Source organism: Camelus dromedarius, chromosome 2 (genome assembly GCF_036321535.1).
Source record: "Camelus dromedarius isolate mCamDro1 chromosome 2, mCamDro1.pat, whole genome shotgun sequence".
Lineage (NCBI taxonomy): Eukaryota > Metazoa > Chordata > Mammalia > Artiodactyla > Camelidae > Camelus > Camelus dromedarius.
Genome location: NC_087437.1, coordinates 57,669,988 through 57,688,522, shown reverse-complemented (window position 1 = coordinate 57,688,522; position 18,535 = coordinate 57,669,988). Strand labels below are relative to the sequence as shown.

At 42.9% G+C, this 18,535-nt stretch overlaps 1 protein-coding gene across 3 annotated transcripts in view; it reads left to right on the top strand.

Annotated features, from left to right (window-relative positions):
* FGF12 (fibroblast growth factor 12) overlaps nucleotides 1-18,535 on the top strand; it is a 503,860-nt gene that overhangs the window by 273,133 nt on the left and 212,192 nt on the right. Inside the window, exon 1 of one of the 3 annotated variants that reach the window (XM_010994371.3) lies at nucleotides 1,830-2,841. The exons of the other annotated variants lie outside the window; for them this stretch is intronic. Within the exon in view, the coding sequence (XP_010992673.1) occupies nucleotides 2,643-2,841 (199 nt within the window). The 5' untranslated portion in view covers nucleotides 1,830-2,642. Of the gene's footprint in view, nucleotides 1-1,829; nucleotides 2,842-18,535 lie in introns of those variants that run through there. 3 annotated transcript variants of the gene reach the window in all.

The following is an 18,535-nucleotide window of genomic DNA, read 5'->3' as shown; positions in this document are numbered from 1 at the left end:
TCCTGGAGACCTGACTGCCCTCCAGAGCTGTTTGTTGACTGTCCTTGCCCACAGTCACCCTCTCACTCAACATTCATTCTCTTCTCTGTGCAGGATGTTCACCTGGTCCCTCATTTTAGGGACTAAGCCTGTTTCGCAGTTTACAAGAAAGAACCAAGAAATCTGGGTTCCTAGGATGTGGAAACACTTTTTTTTTAACCTGTTCAAAAATGAGCTGAAGGTGGGTTCGACATGAAGGCCCAAGAGACCATTGTTACTTTCTCCAGTGTCCACTGCTTTCCTCTCTGAACAGAGAATTCTTTGTGCGCTAGCGTATCAGAGAGAGGGCGGACTGCTTTCTCTCAGCGCCTCCACCCAACCCCTCCTTTGTGCACCCAGGGTCCTTTAACCGGCCGGTGGTTGTGTTTCCTCTTGGGGGGAGGGACGGGACAGAACCGACCCGAGCTGCAGTTCCTTCGCTCTGCCTCTAAGATTTTCTCATCCAAACCTCAATCACGTAGGATTGCGTAGAGAAGAGAAAAGGGGAGAGACAGAAGACGGAGAAGGGGGAGAGGGGTGACGGGAGGGAGGGAGAAGAGAGTCTGGGAGCGGAGGGCGCAAGGGAGGGGAGGAGGCCCCGAGCGCGCCGCGCTTCCTTGCGCTCGGGGAGCCTGGCCCCACCTGGGCGCTCCCGAGCTCTCGGCGGGTGGGCGAGCAGTAAGAGGGGCACTCCTGCGGCCCCCTGCTCTTGGTCCCACCCTTGATCTTGGTGTCGGTCGTCCCTGCCTGGAGTTTCCTGCGGAGCTACTGCTCCAGCCGAACCAGCCGGGCAGGCGGCCGCGGTGGCGGCGGCGGCGGCGGCGCCCAGGAGCCGGTGCGGCTCGGCGTGCCCGGAGCCTCTGCCCGTGAATGGGACTCCGCCCTGAGCGCCCCCTCTGGGGCCTGGGGAAGCGGCGGCGGGGGGCGCCCCGCTAGTCCGCGGCTCTGAGCGGCCACCCGCGCAGCAAGTTGGGCGAGTTGGCGGCAGCCCGCACCTGCTTCCTGGCCCCGGCCCCAGAGTCTGCGTCCGGCCCCAAGGGCCCCGGTGGCGCGCTTGGCCCTCTCTCGCCCCAGACCCGGCGGCCTCGCGGCCCCGTCTGCGCCCCGGGCGCCAGACCATGGTAGGCAGCTCCGAACCGGAGCCGCAACCGCCTCGAGCCGACGTCGCCCGCAGCCAGCCCCCGCCCCAGCGAGCCGACTCGCGGGTGTTCGCAGCGCGGGTCACTTCCTTCCTCAGCCGGGATGGGCCGCGCGGGACTGAGTGATCGGCCTCGCGTCCGGCGGGTAACCCCCATCTGATCTGCTGCCTGTGAGCCGCTGACTGCCGTGCTGCGCGAGCCTGGGGTCCCCGGGCAGCCTGGCGATGACCTGATCCCGAGCCCGCCAGGGCGCCCCCTCCTTCCCTCCTTCCCTCGCTCCCTCTGAGCCTGTGCGGAGAGCGGCTTGGTGCGGCGGCCCCGGGCGGACCATGGCGGGGAGCTCCAGTTAAAGGCGTGTGGGCGCCGAGCTGGAGAGGACACCTTCGGCATCGCTGCCTTTTGAGGGGGCTTATTTAAACTACTGAGTCATTCCAGATTTAGGATTCCCTAAATAATCACCAACTGTGCCCGTCTTGTGCCAGAAAGAAAGCGGAAAGAGAAAGAGCGCCCGCTCTTGGGACCCCGCGTATCCGCGGCGCTCGCCTCGCCTCTCGCGGGTTTCTCCCGGAGGGGTGCTTGGCCCTCGAGGATCTCCCTCCCTCCCTCCCTCCCTCCTTACCCTTCCCTCCCTCCCCGCCCTCCCCCCGCCTCGCCTCCCGCTCTCTTTGCAGCGCTGCTGGCGGGGAGTCGCGCTCACCGCAGCTGGAAACAGCTGCCCCCGCCTGGCGCCCCTACCCCGACTCCGGCTAACCGCTCACACTTCGCGCCTCTCGGAATTCCAGAACTCGGGCGGCGGGCGCCCGGGAGAACCGCAGCCGGGGCGATGCATTCCGTAGACCTCACCCAGCCGGGACGGACCTCCTAATCTTCAGAACTGCGGGCCGCAGGGAGTTAAATTGCTGCCTTCCTCTCCTCTCTTGCGGTTGGTGGCTTGTTTTCTAAAGGAACGTTTTATTCACTTTTTAGTATTTTCTACCGGGGGCACGCTACCCGCCTCGGTCCTGACTGCTTTGTAAACGGGTTTTATATGTATATGTGTAGCTATACTTTGGACACCTTACAACGCTTGCGCCTCTCCAACAGGGGCACGGCTTGTTGTTTTGGACAACCTTCCTCCCCTTCCACTTGGTACTCCGATCGCAGTGTGACCAAACTCCCCACTGCCCCTTGGACACGGATCGCGTTGGCGTGCAAGTTCGGGGTGCAAGAGTCTAGTTAACAGGAAGGCCTGGGACCGCCCCGCCCCCGCCGCCAGCGGTTGGGGAAGTTTACATCTGGATTTTCACACATTTTGTCGCCACTGCCTAGACTCTGCCTAACCTTGTGGGCGCTGGGTTTTCGGTACTGCAGCCTTCTCAAATATTAGCACTGCCTCCCCGCGCCTGCCCTGTCCCTCCAGGCCGCCAAGGTCCTGCCCTCGCCCCGGCGGAGCGTGATCCCGAGGGCGCAGTGGAGCCCGGGGCCTGGGGCCCACGCTGAGCAGCTATGGCTGCAGCGATAGCCAGCTCCTTGATCCGGCAGAAGCGACAGGCGAGGGAGTCCAACAGCGACCGGGTGTCGGCCTCCAAGCGCCGTTCCAGCCCCAGCAAAGACGGGCGCTCCCTGTGCGAGAGGCACGTCCTCGGGGTATTCAGCAAAGTGCGCTTCTGCAGCGGCCGCAAGAGGCCAGTGAGGAGGAGACCAGGTCAGTAGAAGCCCAGACGGTGGGCTCCCTAGAGGCTAACACCCCCTCCCCTTCTGCAAGGCACCTGGGGACATCCATGGAAGAGAACCACAGTCCCCCTCTTCCATTCTGGTCCCCTTCCTCCCTCAATTTCCAGACATCTTTCAATCACCCTCTGTTATTAGCTTCTTGTCCCATATTCAGGAAAACATTTCATACCTGGATTAAAAAAAACACGGTTTGACTAGGATGAGAGTTACATATATAACTGCTCCTGATCCTACATAGCCTGTAGAGTCCTTAAGGATGGTGACCACCTTATTCTCCCTCTCTTTCTTTCTCATCCATCCATCCATCCATCCATCCAGTGTTTAATCTGTCTAAGGACCTAAATATAAATAAACCTTCCTCCCTGTATCTCTCATACCATATAAGCACAATTCATAACACATAATAGACACTTGGTAGACACCAGATGAGCTTAAATTTATTCTTTTCCTAACTCTTTCTCTAGCAACACATGATATTGCATCTTTCTGACATTCTGGTCAATTTCTCACTCCTCATTTTCACCCATGCCCTTTTACTTCCTTTTACACCGACCTCCTTTTCCTATTATCTTCCTCCCGCTGCTCTCATGGTTTCCAATGGCTCTGCTCATTAACTTTTCCGTTCTATTACTCCCATCCTTTGCACACTCACACTTTTTGGACATTAAGGGAACAACAGAGTATCTGCAGTTTGGCCTCATGGAGTGTAAAGAAAACTTTAGACTTATCAGAGATCTTCTAGGTATGGCCTTTCTAAAGCTGAGTCTCTTCTTTGGCACTAAACTCAAATGGTTAGTCTTTGATGTGTCTCTGTTTTTAAAAGGGAAATGGGATGCCTTGAAATTTTGGAAAGTGATTTTTTCCTGATTTAAGCAAGGCTACCTTAAGAGAATAAAAGCAAAATTTCCAAGGTCTGTGCTCCTTCCAGACTCTATTGATCCTCTGGGTGTGGCCCCCAGTGTCCTTTGCAATCTGTAGATGGTCTACCCTTTCTGTGGAAAACTGAAAGGAAATACTTTCTAGAAAGAAAGCTTGCTCTTGACTGGTTTAAGTTAGTGTCTTTGCAGCTCTGACTGTGATGTTGTCCTGGGTTCCAGGAATGAAGCATGTGGGCTCAGGTCATTGGGGTGAAGAAAACACTTGGAAAGTCTGGACAGCTGGGGCTCTGAATTCATTTAGAAATTTGGGATTCAGCCTTGTGAAGAGCTATCTCATCTTATTTTTCTCTTGAGGTTTCATGACATTATTCACTTCATAGTGGGCTCATTTTCGTATACTTTGATGTTGATGAAATAGTAAATTTCAGGCGTAAACAAAAATAATTATGATTCCAAGGCAGGAACTACTAAAGTCTGTTATTTTATATTCAATTAATATAGTCTGTTCATTTTATAAAGAGAAGATTTATGCAAAAACTAGAGTTATCTCTCCACAGTAAATAATTCATTTTAGGGGAAAATAAAATCCCTCGTATTGTTGTGCAGGGATCATTTCCGGGCCATCTTCCCTCAGGGTTTATGTGGTCTACAGGGAACTTCAAGGCTCTGAGTTCCATGTGACTCATATCAGTCTCTGAAGTATGTTCTTGCACTCTAGTTGGGATAATATTGTTGTAAATAGATTCTTCTCGGCCTCCTCAATTACAAACAAGGTAATCAAAACTTTGGGTGGATTATATTTGTAAATGGATAAGATAAACTCACCTGAAATTTGTTGAAGTTGATTTGGAGATGAGTGATTTGCATGGCTTAATTTTACATAAGGAAATTGCTTCCGTGGTCCTTTCCTTAGCATCTCATTAGAAAATAGAGAATTTGAGGGAATTGCTGAGTTTATTGTTTTTTCAGCGTTCATTTAATCTTTCCCTCTTTCTCATCTACTTAGTGTACATTTTGGCAAAGAGGATCATGACTGGTGAATTCCTTTAGCTTAAGTGCCACAGAAATAATCTGGCAGAGAGATGACAGGACCTGTTAAGATATGCTCACTGCAAGGGCAACATGCATGCATCTGTCCACCACGGACTTCAGTTTGTTTTGAAGCTTAGCTTAGAAGAGTAGGAGTGTAGGGTGCAGAAGAGCTTTTGGGAAGATGATAGTATGTGATTATCGTTACTAACAAAGCCAAATAATTAATCTGTTGATTTGCTGCTAGTAAGCATGATTCACATAGCATGGGATAAGCCTATTTTTAGAGAGATAGCACCTTCCTCATCTCAATGCCAGAGAGGATTCTGTAGCTGGATTGGGAGGAACTTGCTAAACACCAAAACTATTGGAGCAAATCTGTTTCATAAGCACTTTGATGTTATGTTCACTTAATATTTGGGTTATTCTTGAACTCACTAACTAGACTTTCTAAACCAGATCCTTGTGATCTATATACTGAGTCACAAATGGTAAAGTGGAAATGGTGAAATGGAACCGCTTGTCCTGATAAAGAATTTCCACTCTAGATTTCTGTCATTGAGACACAAGTTCCATTGACCAGATTTGCCAGAGGAGTGAGCCTGAGACAGTGAAGCTAAGCCAAATATTAGATGGGAAAGGCCAAGGTTATATTACTGATTTCAGGGTTGACACATTGAGTGTCTCTCAGTCTCTTGTCTTAGCTCATCAAGTTCTGCTGTGTATCATGTTGAAACTTCTTAAACACAGAGAGAATACTGAAATTAGAAGGTAAAGGTCTCAGATTTCAAAATCATGGTACTGCATTTGAAAACGTGGGAACTGTGAGGGCAAGACCTCCCATCACACAGTTCTAGAACCCCGAGGCACATCAGATGCTTTGTGAATACCATCCCTGGAGCACAGTGATGGCTTACCCTGGGCCTGTGCCGCAAAATCCTTCCTTAGATGAGAAATCCTTGAGCCAGAGCAAGCTGGTGGTTTATATAAGATCACACAGCTAGATTGTGGTAAGACTGGTACCAGAACCAGATCTGGTCAATTTTTCTTGCCTGTGTACTTCACAACACAGAAAAAAGTAGTATGATGAACTGGGTGTCCTCTGTCAAAGGATGGATCTAATTTTGTGGATTATTTATTTTTCCCATTAAGGGTGATTATTATTATTATTATTATTTTGTGATTAGAACAGGACTGTGGTAACATAGAGGAGGTAATGTAGAAGGAGACGCAGGCCAAGTCAGGCAATTGAGGTTCTAAAATGACCATTCGAAAGCAGCGTGCATGATAGCAATAAATCCAACAGTGAAGGTACACAGTGCAGGAATAGTTAGTCCCTTAGGCACTGTGTGGGCTGTAGCTCTTTGGAAATGAAATGTTAGAGACCTTGAACTGGTAAGTCAGCTGAGGTCACTGAATCATAAAAAAACCCTTAGAACATTTATATTTGTGCACTTTCTAATAAAGGAGCATTCTTATGGGCATTATTTGAGTAACTATGTGTGAAAGACCTGTATGAGCCAGGCCTGCTGGAGTATTTGCTTAAATGTTGATAGCACTTAATTTGCCATTATCTAGGCTACTGGTACAGCCATGCGAATTACATGGCTCATTCATTTCCAACCTTTGTTTTACTTTTGAATAGAAACACCTGTACAAATGATGGACTCTGGGATTATTTATGTTTTGACTCAGGAGTTAGCGCAGGTAAAGAACAGCGTGCACCGTCAAGACGGGAACGGTGTTTACGGAATCTCTTAATGCTGGAATGGCCAGGAGCCTTGGAGCCATCATTCAGTATCACTCTTTAATTTTTCAAATGACAGCTTCTCTGGGAAGTACAGAGTAGCTAGATAAGCCTAAATCTATGTAGTGATTTTGTGTTTTTAGTATTTTTATATATAATTTAATTCCTTCCCTCAAACAAGAGCATTAAAAAAGCAATCAGGAAAATTCCTCACCTAAAAAACATGAGATATTTTTCATAACTTAAGTTTTTGGTTTTGTATTACCTCCCTGCTTGAGAATGATGTAGTATATTTATACTGAATAGATAAAATAAATCAAAGAGGTGATTATAATTTTACTCAATTTTGTTGATTTTCATTTGTTTTGTTTTTATGAGTCCTTGTTTTTGAGTCCTTGTTTCTGTTATAAAAATTGTGGTTACTCAAAATATTTTAGTATTTTTTTTATTCGTTTTGGTGGCTGTGTAGTATTTAATAGCATAGTCATTCAAATTTTACTATCAAACATATCCTTTGATATTGATGAAGGAACATCATAGAAAATGGAAACTTTAAGAAGAAAACTGACAAACAGGGAAATATTGCTTAACCGTATGATTTATGGAACATAAATTAGATATTTATAAATTGAAATAATTTTGGTCAATATATAGTTTGAGAATACATTCATAGGACAGGTGATACTTTACATGTATAGCAACTAGTTTTATTTTCTTTTTTAAAAGTATGACTCATCTCAATTACAGGATCAGCCTAATTAAATGATATTTGGCTTGATGTCTGTTAAAAAAACCAACCAAACAAACAAACATAAAACCAGGCTTTTCTCTTCAGAAACCCATCCTAGGTTTTAAACTGATATTTTGTATGTGTTTTTAAATTCTGTTTTCTCTACAGCAGTGCACTCTCATCAACAAATTATGTTTCCATTGTAAGAACATTTTAAAATAGCAGGTACTGTGATCTCTTGATTTCTTTTATCCCACAGAGATCTCATCAAGCCATAACTCAGGATTAAGTCTTTAAAGTTTTAATGAAGTTGGTATTCTTGAACAGAATTAGAAAAACAATTTGCAGGAAATAAGGCAGTCTGTATTTGAGGAAGCAGTAGGAATATTTTGGAAGATCTTTAGAAACTAAGGCTTTGTCTTATAATTGTATTTTAAAGAAAGTACCAGGCTTACCAGTAAAGTAATACGTCACCCTTATTTGTTTTGTTTGTTTTCTCAGTCTCTAAAGCTCACTTTTATTTTGTATTGTCGAATTTACAGTAGTGACAGTACCAATTTACCATTTTTTTATTCTTATTTTTTATTGAAGTGCAGTCGATGTACAGTGTTAGTTTCAGGTGTACAGCAAAGTGATTCAGTTATACGTATACATATGTATGTATTTTCAGATTCTTTTCCATTACAGCTCATTACAAGAAATTGACTATAGTTCCCTGTGCTATATTATTCTTGCTGAGAGCAAATTTATACATAGATATTATGTTGGTTTGGTTTAGAAAATCTGTTAATAGTGTTTCGTTTTTTCTTGTCTCGTCCTTGAATACTTTGTCATAGTGTGTATTTGCTATGACTTTTCCTTCTAGAATTATTTTAGATTTTGTGGGGAATCTCATCAACAGCCTCATTAGACATAAGAGACCAAGTTAATACACTACATTTTGGATTCTATCTGATGGCCTAACGGCCTACCCAGCAAACTGCAGAGCTTTAGGGATTGTGTCCAAAGAAGGATGCACCCCCATCTAAAGGCCTCTGATTCGGAGGCTACTTTCTAAGCATCAGTGACAGGGAGGAGCCTTAAATGTGAACTGTCTACAGATTAATCATATGTAATAATAACTTTTAATAATAACAACTAACTTGACTGTATGAGTTCAGGATTTACAGAATTTCTTCACAACGTTTGCCCCTTTTATACTTCATAGCAACTCACTAGCATAGTTAGGCCTCATCTTTGAAATAAGAAAACCAGGCTTCAAAGTGGCAGAGAGACTTGTTCAGGTTCATGGAGTCAGTAAGTGACTAAGCTGTTCCAGGACCACCAGCCCCTGCTGCAGGTCATCTGTCTTTATCTCCCACCACCTTGAGCTACAGAGGCTGAATCTGAGTCACGCAATGTGATACGAAGATGGGACGCTCCAGTTGCGGGGAATCCGATAAAAAGTTCACGGAAATGTGGAGTGTTCTGACACATTTGTTTTGTTCTGTGTGTGATCTAGAGCCCCCAGGGAGGATCTCGAGTGAGGAGGAGGAGGAATGAAGTGGGCAGGCCGATGGAGGTCTGCAGGCCAGTGCTGCAGAGGCCGTCCTGTGGCTGTGTTGTTATGTGCTGTTCCCAGGCTCCCTGGGATGTCCCTCTCTTCATGCCGGGAGCCTTGGAGATATCAATGGGTGCCACCTGGGGCACCTGAGGACTTGCTGAGAGACTTGGGTCCAGAGGGGCAGACTTTCTTGAATGCAAACATAAACAACTGCTTCAGATATTTTCAAATGTAAAGAGGTTAATAACAAGGTCAGGAGAGCCCTGTAGGATTTAGCCGCTTTTCCCCTTTTTCTTGTTCTTGTTCTTTTTTCCTTTTCCTTTTTCCTTTTCTTTTCTTTTCTTCCCTTCCCTTCCCTTCCTTCCTTCCTTCCTTTATTTATTTATTTATTTTTAAAATTGAAGTACAGTCAATTACAGTTGACTTCCTTCCAGTTAACTGTTTAAGTGACAGTGTAGCAGAGTGATTCAGTTCACGGACGTTGGTGTGGGATCTGAATTCAAATTCATATATTATTTGTAAGAACATTTGGCAAGTTTCTTAATATCTTTGAGCCTCAGTCTGTTGATTTGTACAATGAAAATATCTCTAGCATCTGGTCAGGAAACGCCTCTCTGAGAAAAGATCGTTTAAGCTGAGTTCTGAAGGGTGAGGCAGGCAGAGAGGGATGGAAGAATGTTCAGGGCAGAAGAGAACAATTTGCGTGAGACTGAGGTGAGGGGGAGTTTGGTGCCTTTGAAGAAGTTGAAGTGTAGCCGGAGTGTTGTGGGAGCAAGGGTACGGGTATATCGGAAAGCTTGGCAAGGGCTGAGTTGTGCAGGGCTTTGAAAATGCACGGATAGTTTTCATATTTTAATCTAAGATCCAAAGAGAGTCAGAAGTAGGGGGTGATATAAAGTGACTTGCATACTCAAATGGACACTCTGGCTTTGAAGAGGAGAGTGGATTGCAGGGGAGCCAGAGGGGATGCTAAAGAACCATAAAGAGGCCAGCACATCAGTCTGGGCCAGTGGTTCTCTAAGTGTGGTGTGCCCTGGAAGCTCCTGGAAGACTTTTCAGTGGGTCCACAAGATTAAAACTATTTTCATAATGATATTTCCTAATAATACAAATTATTCACCTTTTTCACTCATTATGTCACAGGTGTCCAGTGGTGTTTTCTAGAGATTGTGTGACATATTCACAATCATCTGAAAAGGCTATTGAAATTTTCCTCCCTTTTAAGCCACCTATCTGTGTGAGGCCAGGTTATCTTTACACATTTCAAACACAAGAGACTGAATGTAGAAGCAGATTTGAGAATCCAGCTCATTTCTACTAAGGCAGACAGTAAAGAGATTTGCAAACATACAGATCTGTTTTCATTCATTTTTTTGGCTTGTTTTGGAAAATATAGTTACGTTTTATTTGAACACCTATTTATATTATTTGATAGGCTTACTGTTATTTTTAATAAATACTTGGAAAGTTTTGTTATGATGTCTAAATACAATAAACACTGAAAAATAATGGGCCACATAAACAAAATCTCTTTGGGGTACTCAATAATTTTTAGGAGTGTAAAAGGATCCTGAGACCAAAAAGTTTAAGGAGCACTGGTCTAAGCGATAGATGATGTTGACACAAAACATTATGGCAGTGGTCACGGATATGAGTAGGGTAAGTAGAGGTAGAATGAGCTGAGTGTGATAATGGGAAGGGGTGAGTCCAGAGAGCGTAGGTGCCTGGATGATTCCTGGCTGAACATTCCATAGTGAGTGGTGCCTTTGCTGAGATGGAGAAAAGCAAGGGGAGAAGGCTTGGTGTGCGTCAGATAATATGCATCCTTCCCAGACTAAATAGTGTTGTGGAATGCTAAGGTGAAAAACTGGGTAATATTATTATTATTATTATTATTATTATTATTATTATTATTATTATTATTATTATTATTATTATTATTATTTTAAATTGAAGTATAGTTAGTTACAATGTGTCAGTTTCTGGTGCACAGCACGATGTCCCAGTCACATATATGTATGTGTGTGTGTGTGTATTCATTTTCATATTCTTTTCCATTAAAGGCTTATTATTTAATAGTTTTAGAATATGATGAAGATCCTGAATACCCATCTGTGTAGGGCTGTCTCCTTTATTCTTGAACTCTTTGGGGAACATTTTAGGACACTCTTCCTCCTCCGTTGATCTGCAGCTACCACCTTGCAAGGGTAATCCTATAAGCAAATACGTTTTAGGCAGAGAAAAAGATTAAGGAAAGTAGGAAACCTTGATAGTTTTTCTAGTCCTTGAAAATCAAAGCAAAACATTTGATGTCTAACAAACTTTCAAAGACACATGACCTGGTTCAGTCCTGAATATGTCCTGAATGTGGCTTTTCTGTGTGTCAGACGTAGGTGGATTTCATACATGAGTTTGCGCCAGGTTCAGTGGTCTTTGCATAATCAAGTGACTGACAAGACAGACTTTGTAAAGTCCTCCTTATTGTCCACCTCTTGTCAGTCGTTTGAATGAGTTTGCGGTTTTTATATACCTCCAGGCTCCCTGCTTCTAATCATACTTCTGTTAATGCCTCTTTACTGGAGTTTAAGTGTGTACAGCCTTTGCTTAATGACTTTTCAGGGGTCATTTGAGAGGACCCTAAAGCCTAAGACCAAACTTAGTTTCCTAGTGAAGAATGACATAGGGCAAATAGAATCTGTAGTCGGATCACAAAATGTTAGAGCTTAGAGATTATATATTATCTCAGCCTAGCTGCAGAATGAAGTCACCTGGGAGTTTTTATAATGTGTTAATGCCACAGAACCGGAAAATCCGATTTAGTTTATCTGCTCTGGGGGGCAGACGTCAGTCATCGGTTTTGTTTGTTTGTTTTTGACCTCCTAAGAGATTCTGATGTGCTGCCAAGGTTGAGAGCCACCAACCTGTTCGGGTCCCATCATTTTATACCTTGTGGCCCTGAAGCAAAACATCATTTTATTCATGAATGCCTTTAGAATACATTGATGATGCCTAGAAAACTGTGCCCACTAATTTTAATTATAATGATGATCCCTTCCTTTTGCTTATTGTTGAATCTTTCTGGGGTTTAATGGCATCCAAAACCCGAGTCGCATTATATGATATGTGTGTGTGCCCTGTCTTCCTGACCAGCACATGAGTTCTTCAGGGCAGGACCTGTGCTCTGTTCATCACTAGATTCTCAGCACTAGTGTCTTGCCAGTGGCTCTTCCATCACTGTTAAATAAATGAGTAAATGATACACTGAATCCTTGATCCTTACCTTTACAGCAAGTCTCAGAGAGGAGAGATTCTGAAGTTAGTATCTCCAGTTCTCACATAAGGATGCTGAGGGCTAGCAAACCTGGGGCTTCTCAAGTTTACAAGACTAGTTAGAAGTAGATTCTGGGTTTGAACTCAGGCTTGTTTTTCCTTGCCTGCTTTTCTTTCCACTCTGCGAGCACTGGAAATGAGCCTCAGTGTCTTTTCTTGAAAAACAACAGAGCTGTATTAAAGCATATCAAAGGGCCTTTTTGGCTTGAAAAGTCACCGAATAGCTCCCCTTCTTCCCAGGAGGAACACTGACGACTGCAGACATGAAATACTCGTCTGTGCCCTGCTTCCTACTTATACAGGAAAGAAAAAAAATTTTTCCTAGTTGCCATTTAATATGTTCCTGACTATACCCCATGGCTTAGTCACCTGAAATGGGCTCTTAAACATCATTTGGCCTAACATAGCAGTATTTATTTATTAGGAATGAAATCCAGTGTGCTGCACTGTTTCAGACATTTTTTAAACCTAAGATAAAAAAGGGGGATTAAAACGAAGTATGAATGAGATTCAGGAGAGGAGAATCTGTGAGTTTGTATAAATTATTATAAAAAGAAAAAAAATAAATAAAAATTTTCAGAAGTGTATTTTTTTGCTGTTACTGGTGACTTGAATGTTTTATTTCAATGTTGAGAATTCAGAAGATGACCCAGATCACCTTCACAGTGCCCTAGAATCAGATTAATACTCCTCAAATAATTAAGAACCAGGACAACATTTAAATAAGTACCCAAAGTAGGAATCCATGTTAAAATTGCCTGGGTAGAATGAGTATCAGATTCTGTTTTTAGATAAATAGCTCTAACTGAGCTGTCCACATATTATCCACACCATATGCAATATTATGTTGGGGAGGTTTTAAGATAGGAGAGCCACCCAAAGTCACTTAACGAGGCTAGGACAGAAAAGGTTGGTCATTGTCTGTAATTAATTCAAAAATGTTGAAAGATAAAGAGACTCTCCAATTCCAAGGCAACCTAAGTTTCTCACGATGAAGAGATTTAAAGCTGTGTTACTGTCTTGCTTTATTTCTTCAAGGAAGACTGCAAAGGGTTTTTGCAACCAGAGTGTAGCCACGAGGTGAAGCATAATTGGCAAATGAGGTGATGGCCCGAAAGCTCAGAGTTCTAGAAAGGATGTCACGTTGATAGAAACCCAGGCTTCCTCTGCAGTCCTTCTCTTGTGGGACACCACTCTGAGACATTGGAAATTCACTTTCTCTTCAGAACAGTAGAAGGGGTTCCTGTTTGCCTACTTGCTGAACCTGTCTTCCCCTGAGAAACTCTAGGGCCTGTATCCCTGGCAGCTTTGGCTCAAGAGCGTAGTTGGTAGCACCTTGAAGCTCTGTCCTGAGAGATCTGCCCACCTCTTCCTCCACCTCCAGGTCTTGAGAAAATCAGCACTCAGAAGGAAACTTCACTTTGAAATCATGCTTTTCCTAGCGTTCCCACAAAATTCCCTTCTCTAAAGTTTCCTTGAGCTGCATTTGTGGCCTAGACATGGCTTCTTGAGTTTGCGTTCCATTCATTATGGTTCTGCTAATGGGACCACCATCTTGGTTAGCAACCTAAAGATGGAGGATCCTTGGCCTCCTGCTACTTTCACTTAAAGCACAGTCCTGCCTGTTCCCCTTTTCATGCTAAGCAACCACATTCAGTCTGAGGTGTCTGTCTTAGGCGATTACACGTCTGCCCTTGAGGATGAGTAACTGTGACATCAGCCTTGGGAGGTCCACCGAGTGAGGTATATGACTTAAGGTGTTATTGGGTTTGAACTGGAAAAACATCGGCATGTGTTACAATCACCCACGTGATAGGGGAGGGAAGCGAGCCTCTGAAGGGGTGGGTCATAGAAGTACGAAGGCAGAGCAAGCACTGAAACTCGGGGTAAGCGCATGCTGTCCTGCTACGGCATGACTGTCTCCTGTCGGACATTGCCCAGTGCTGGCAGCAAGATCCATCCACCTGTTCTTTGTTTTCAGCCATTTAAATGTGGGTGGTTGCTTTTAAATTTCTATAATCAAGTTATATTGCAAGACACCTATTGAATAGCTGTTTTGTCATGGGCTTGGGGATGGGATACAGCAGTAATGAGGAAGTACCTGCTCTTTCCCTGCAGGGCGGTCCGTAATTAAGATTCATTAACTCTGGCCAGATCTGTATGACTGTGCTGCAGGTTGTAGTTTTGCTGTGTTCTTCTGGACAGTTTCTCCTTTAATGTCTGTATTTCAAGAAAAATAACAGTAATTCCTTAATTTTTAAAAAATTAGCTACAATCTGTCTTTAAAAATGCACGTGGGTTCGAGGCTTGGCTGAGAGCATGCTGTTTGATTATGTATATTATCAACATGGATCTGCTGCATAATGAAGATTCCTTCTCCACGCGTCCTCCCACGGTGCTCTAGCCAACCCCAGCCTTGTTGGCATACATAGAACATTTACAGCATCTGTCCGTTGCAGTTCCTTAGTTTGTAGTTGTTGTTTTCCCCACAAGGGATGCTGTTAACTTCCTCACCTGTCTTCCCCTGACCCAGACACAGCCCTTCATTTTCCCATCCTACTGCAGCCCTGCCTGTTACTCGAAGCCCAGCCCAACTCCCGTCTCTTCTGCCAGATCTTCTCAGCTCCTTCCAGGTAGAATGAATCACTGCCTGCCCCTGGCTTCATGTGGCTTTGTACCTCTGCAGCTCAGTCTATCTTGTCTTGTAATTATTGTGTAAGTACCTGCCTCTGCCTTTGCAGCGTGAGTTCCTATAGGGAAAGGACATTATCACTTCAATGCTCTCTCCATAGTTGCTGGTCAGAAATAACTCATCCAAACGAAATGAATTCTGTTGGTTGACTGATGTGCTCGTGGTATCAGCACTAGTCGGACTCCAAGGGAATTTCCGCACAAATGTGAAAATGCTGAGCGAGAAAAGGAATTAGCATTTAGGCTAATATTAATTAATCCTTTCTTTTGATATTAAAAGACAAAAATATCATTAATCCATTTTCATTTGGTATTTAGCTGTTAGAGAAATACTAAGAACTTATGTTTTCCTTTCCTCCCCAACCCAACTCTCAGTTGCCACGCTTTTTTCACTCAGCATATAGTTTTCTCTTTCTTCTTTCTCAGCAGAGTAACTACTTATAAAGGCGGAGTTCCTAAGGAAATGCCAAAAGAAGGAGGAGCATCTTTATATTAATTTATCTCTGCCCCAGAAATTGAGGGGAAGTGGGTGGCATAGCCAGTTTGGAAAAGGGCCATTACTATTTTGACTGGTTTTGTTTGGTTTCTTAACGTTGGGTTAGTGAGAAATAACCTTTGCCATTGATCTCAAATTCAGTCAGGCCTGGTCCTGACATTTACAGCTGAGACCAAAAAAGCCATTTTAGTGTTAAATACCCTTGAGGGAACATATTCACTCCTGTTTCACTTTCCTTGGTGAAGCTCTAAGTGATGGGGGAACACAATATTGATTGGGTCTAATGAAAAAGCTTCTTCTGTCAACTCTTTATTACCTCATTGACTTTCATCTTTCCTCTTCTCTTACTCTTAAAGCTATTGATAGCAGCATTAAGTAAGTCTTCTGTGTATGCTACAGTCCTCTGTATTTATTCTCTTTTTTTGACTTGAAACCCAGCCTTTTTCTTAAAATAATATGAATAACAGGTCTTTGAGTCCAGTCTAAGGTAACACAGTATCATAGAAATAACATTGGACTGGGGGTTGAGTCTTTTTGACCTTGGAGAAGTTTTTGTTTTGTTTTTTTTCTTCTCCTCGGTGTAGTCTCTTCATTCTCAGAATAAAGGGGTTGTGTCAGATGGTTTCTGAGATCTCTTTCAGCTTTATCGTTCTTGGTGTGTATCTCTGGTGTTAATGCTTACAGAGGATAGGTGGTTGGATTCCAAGATATCTGTATGTCAGATAGAAGAAAATAGCTTAATGATACCCCGGATGTGAAATTCTAGAAGATTTGACATGTAAAAAAGAATAGCAAAAAATTCACACACATATTTTTGTTTAACTGCTCTCTTCTATACTCTTTATTTGTACTTAGATCTGCTAGTTTAATTGAACACAAACTGACTATCTTTCTAAATTTTCCTTGTATTAGGGGCATTCAAAATAGACCATTACATAAGTTTGGACTTCAACATTAAAGAAATTTAATAAGATGGTAGAACCAGATTTTGTTCTAATGTCAACTACATTTATTTACTACTGCAGCCTCAAAGGGAAGATAACAGTGAGAAATAGACAAGCAAAGAAACTGTATGGTACTGAGTGAAAGTTGAAGACTGATTTCTGAATAAACTCACGTGAAACATCGTATTTCATGACAGTTTTAAAGTAAGCAAAGGAAATGTGCCATTGGAAGTGGAATGGTTGTGGAGAGAAAAGTCATGCCTTAATTGTCGAGTGTTTAGATTTCCCAGACTTTGAGACACACCTTTTTGATATATTTCTACCAAGACTTCATCAATTAAGGAAGAAACCAACATTTACTGAATATCAGACTTGACATACTCTTAGCAGTCATCACGTTTATATTGTGGACAGTTGGCGAAATTTAATTGTGCTCATTAGTGGAAAAAATACAAGATTTAGAAAGGAAGGGTATAATTAAAATAGTGCCTAAAATGAGATTTGAGCGTTTCTGTGCATTCCATTTGTGTATGTTACCCATCTCATCTGTCCTTACAGGTAGTATTGGTATTTTGACTTTTTTTCTTAGCCCTTTTCCAATTCTTTATCTATGCTTTTCCAATTCTTTACCTTAGCTCTTTTCCAATTCTTTATCCAATATACATAGGGGAAATTCAGTTTTATCTTTTGAACCATTGCTCATGTTATTTTTACCAAAAATAAAGCTTGGCTTGTTCCTTGAATTTGAAGTCCAATGCAAGGTCACCTTTAGGATTTATACCACCTGAAAAGGATTTATAACACCTAAAATTGCATGACATATGGTATGTGTTTTGATGATCCTGATTACCTGCCTCTGGACAAGCTCCAATTCATCAATATCATTAAGAGGGTGTTGCTTGGGATCAAACAGAATCATCCAGGTTTGGTCTGATAAACCCAGAGCAAAATACCCTTAGTCTAGATTAGACTTCTTGTGAGGGCTTTAGGAGGTCACTTCAGCCCTCTGCACAATAATATTTGGTTAACTGTTCTTGCAACCGCTGTTTATAATGTGCTTTGAGAAAAGAACTTTATAATTTCACAGTAGGGATTTTATTATTTTTTCATGTTAACCAAACTCTTAGGATTTTCATAAGCGGTTTTTGCCTGCATTCTAAATGAAGTCTCCAGTTGGTCTAGACCTCATCTGAATGGATTCAGGCACTTTCATGGGTAGATCTCACAGCGTGTAAGCTATATGCTCAAAGGCCTCATTGTGTTTAATTTTAAGAGTTCTAAGCATATCTTGTTCAGTTTCCCTGTTACAGTCTGTGCACTAATGTAATGAAGAGATACACATTTATGCAAGCCTCGTTCATCACTCGGACCTATTTCCCAGGTGAAGTTCTCTACTTTCTCCTTCATGCACTTGGGAACCCCTCTAATCTTTGACTCATCTGTATTCTCATATGCAATCATATACCTCATTGATTTGATCTCTGCAAAGTTTTGTTTTGTTTTGTTCTAAACATCATTTATTCATCAGGCACTAACGAGGACTTTCTGGGGACTCTACAGGATAGTGAGATGAATCAGGTACAGATCCGAGCATCAGGTTAAGTGATCATCTTTGTTCCTATTATCTTTTTTCCATCCCTCTCGTCACTGCCAAGATTGAGGGGCTTGTTACCCCCTAAAATGTTTTGAGGTCTCAACCCTCTTTTCTTGAATCCTTACTCAGTCTTTACACAGAATGTTTAAAAAACATACTTAATATCATGTTTCTTCCCTGTAAAAACCTTTGTAAATGTTCCCAGTTGCTCACAAAAGCACCTTACGTGGCCTGAACATTACTACGATTTCTGAGATCTTGTTCGTCCTTCCCTTTGTCTTCCTCTTAATGCATTTATCCACAGCCCCCACACTCTGAGTGTGGCATTTGCGCCGGGCCAGGGAAGATGAGAAGGATTCCAGGAGGAGTAAATGTGGGTGACAAGCACACAAACAAAAGAACAGAGACAGGAAACTGTATGACTGCACGTCCCAGCAATTACTGATCCTCAGAAACACATGGCACAAAAGGCTTTCCCCCATCCCTCCATTTTGATATTTCCCAGGCAGTTTGCAATCTGAGCAGTCAATTTGCATGTGTTCCACGGAAGGAAAACTCCTGAACATTTGAATGTTTTTCATAAACTAAGGGAACCAAGTTAGTGATTATGAGTCAGCCTATGAGAGCTCTTTCTACACCTGGGTTACCCTAGCACCCTTCTCAGTTTAGATTAAATATCTAAA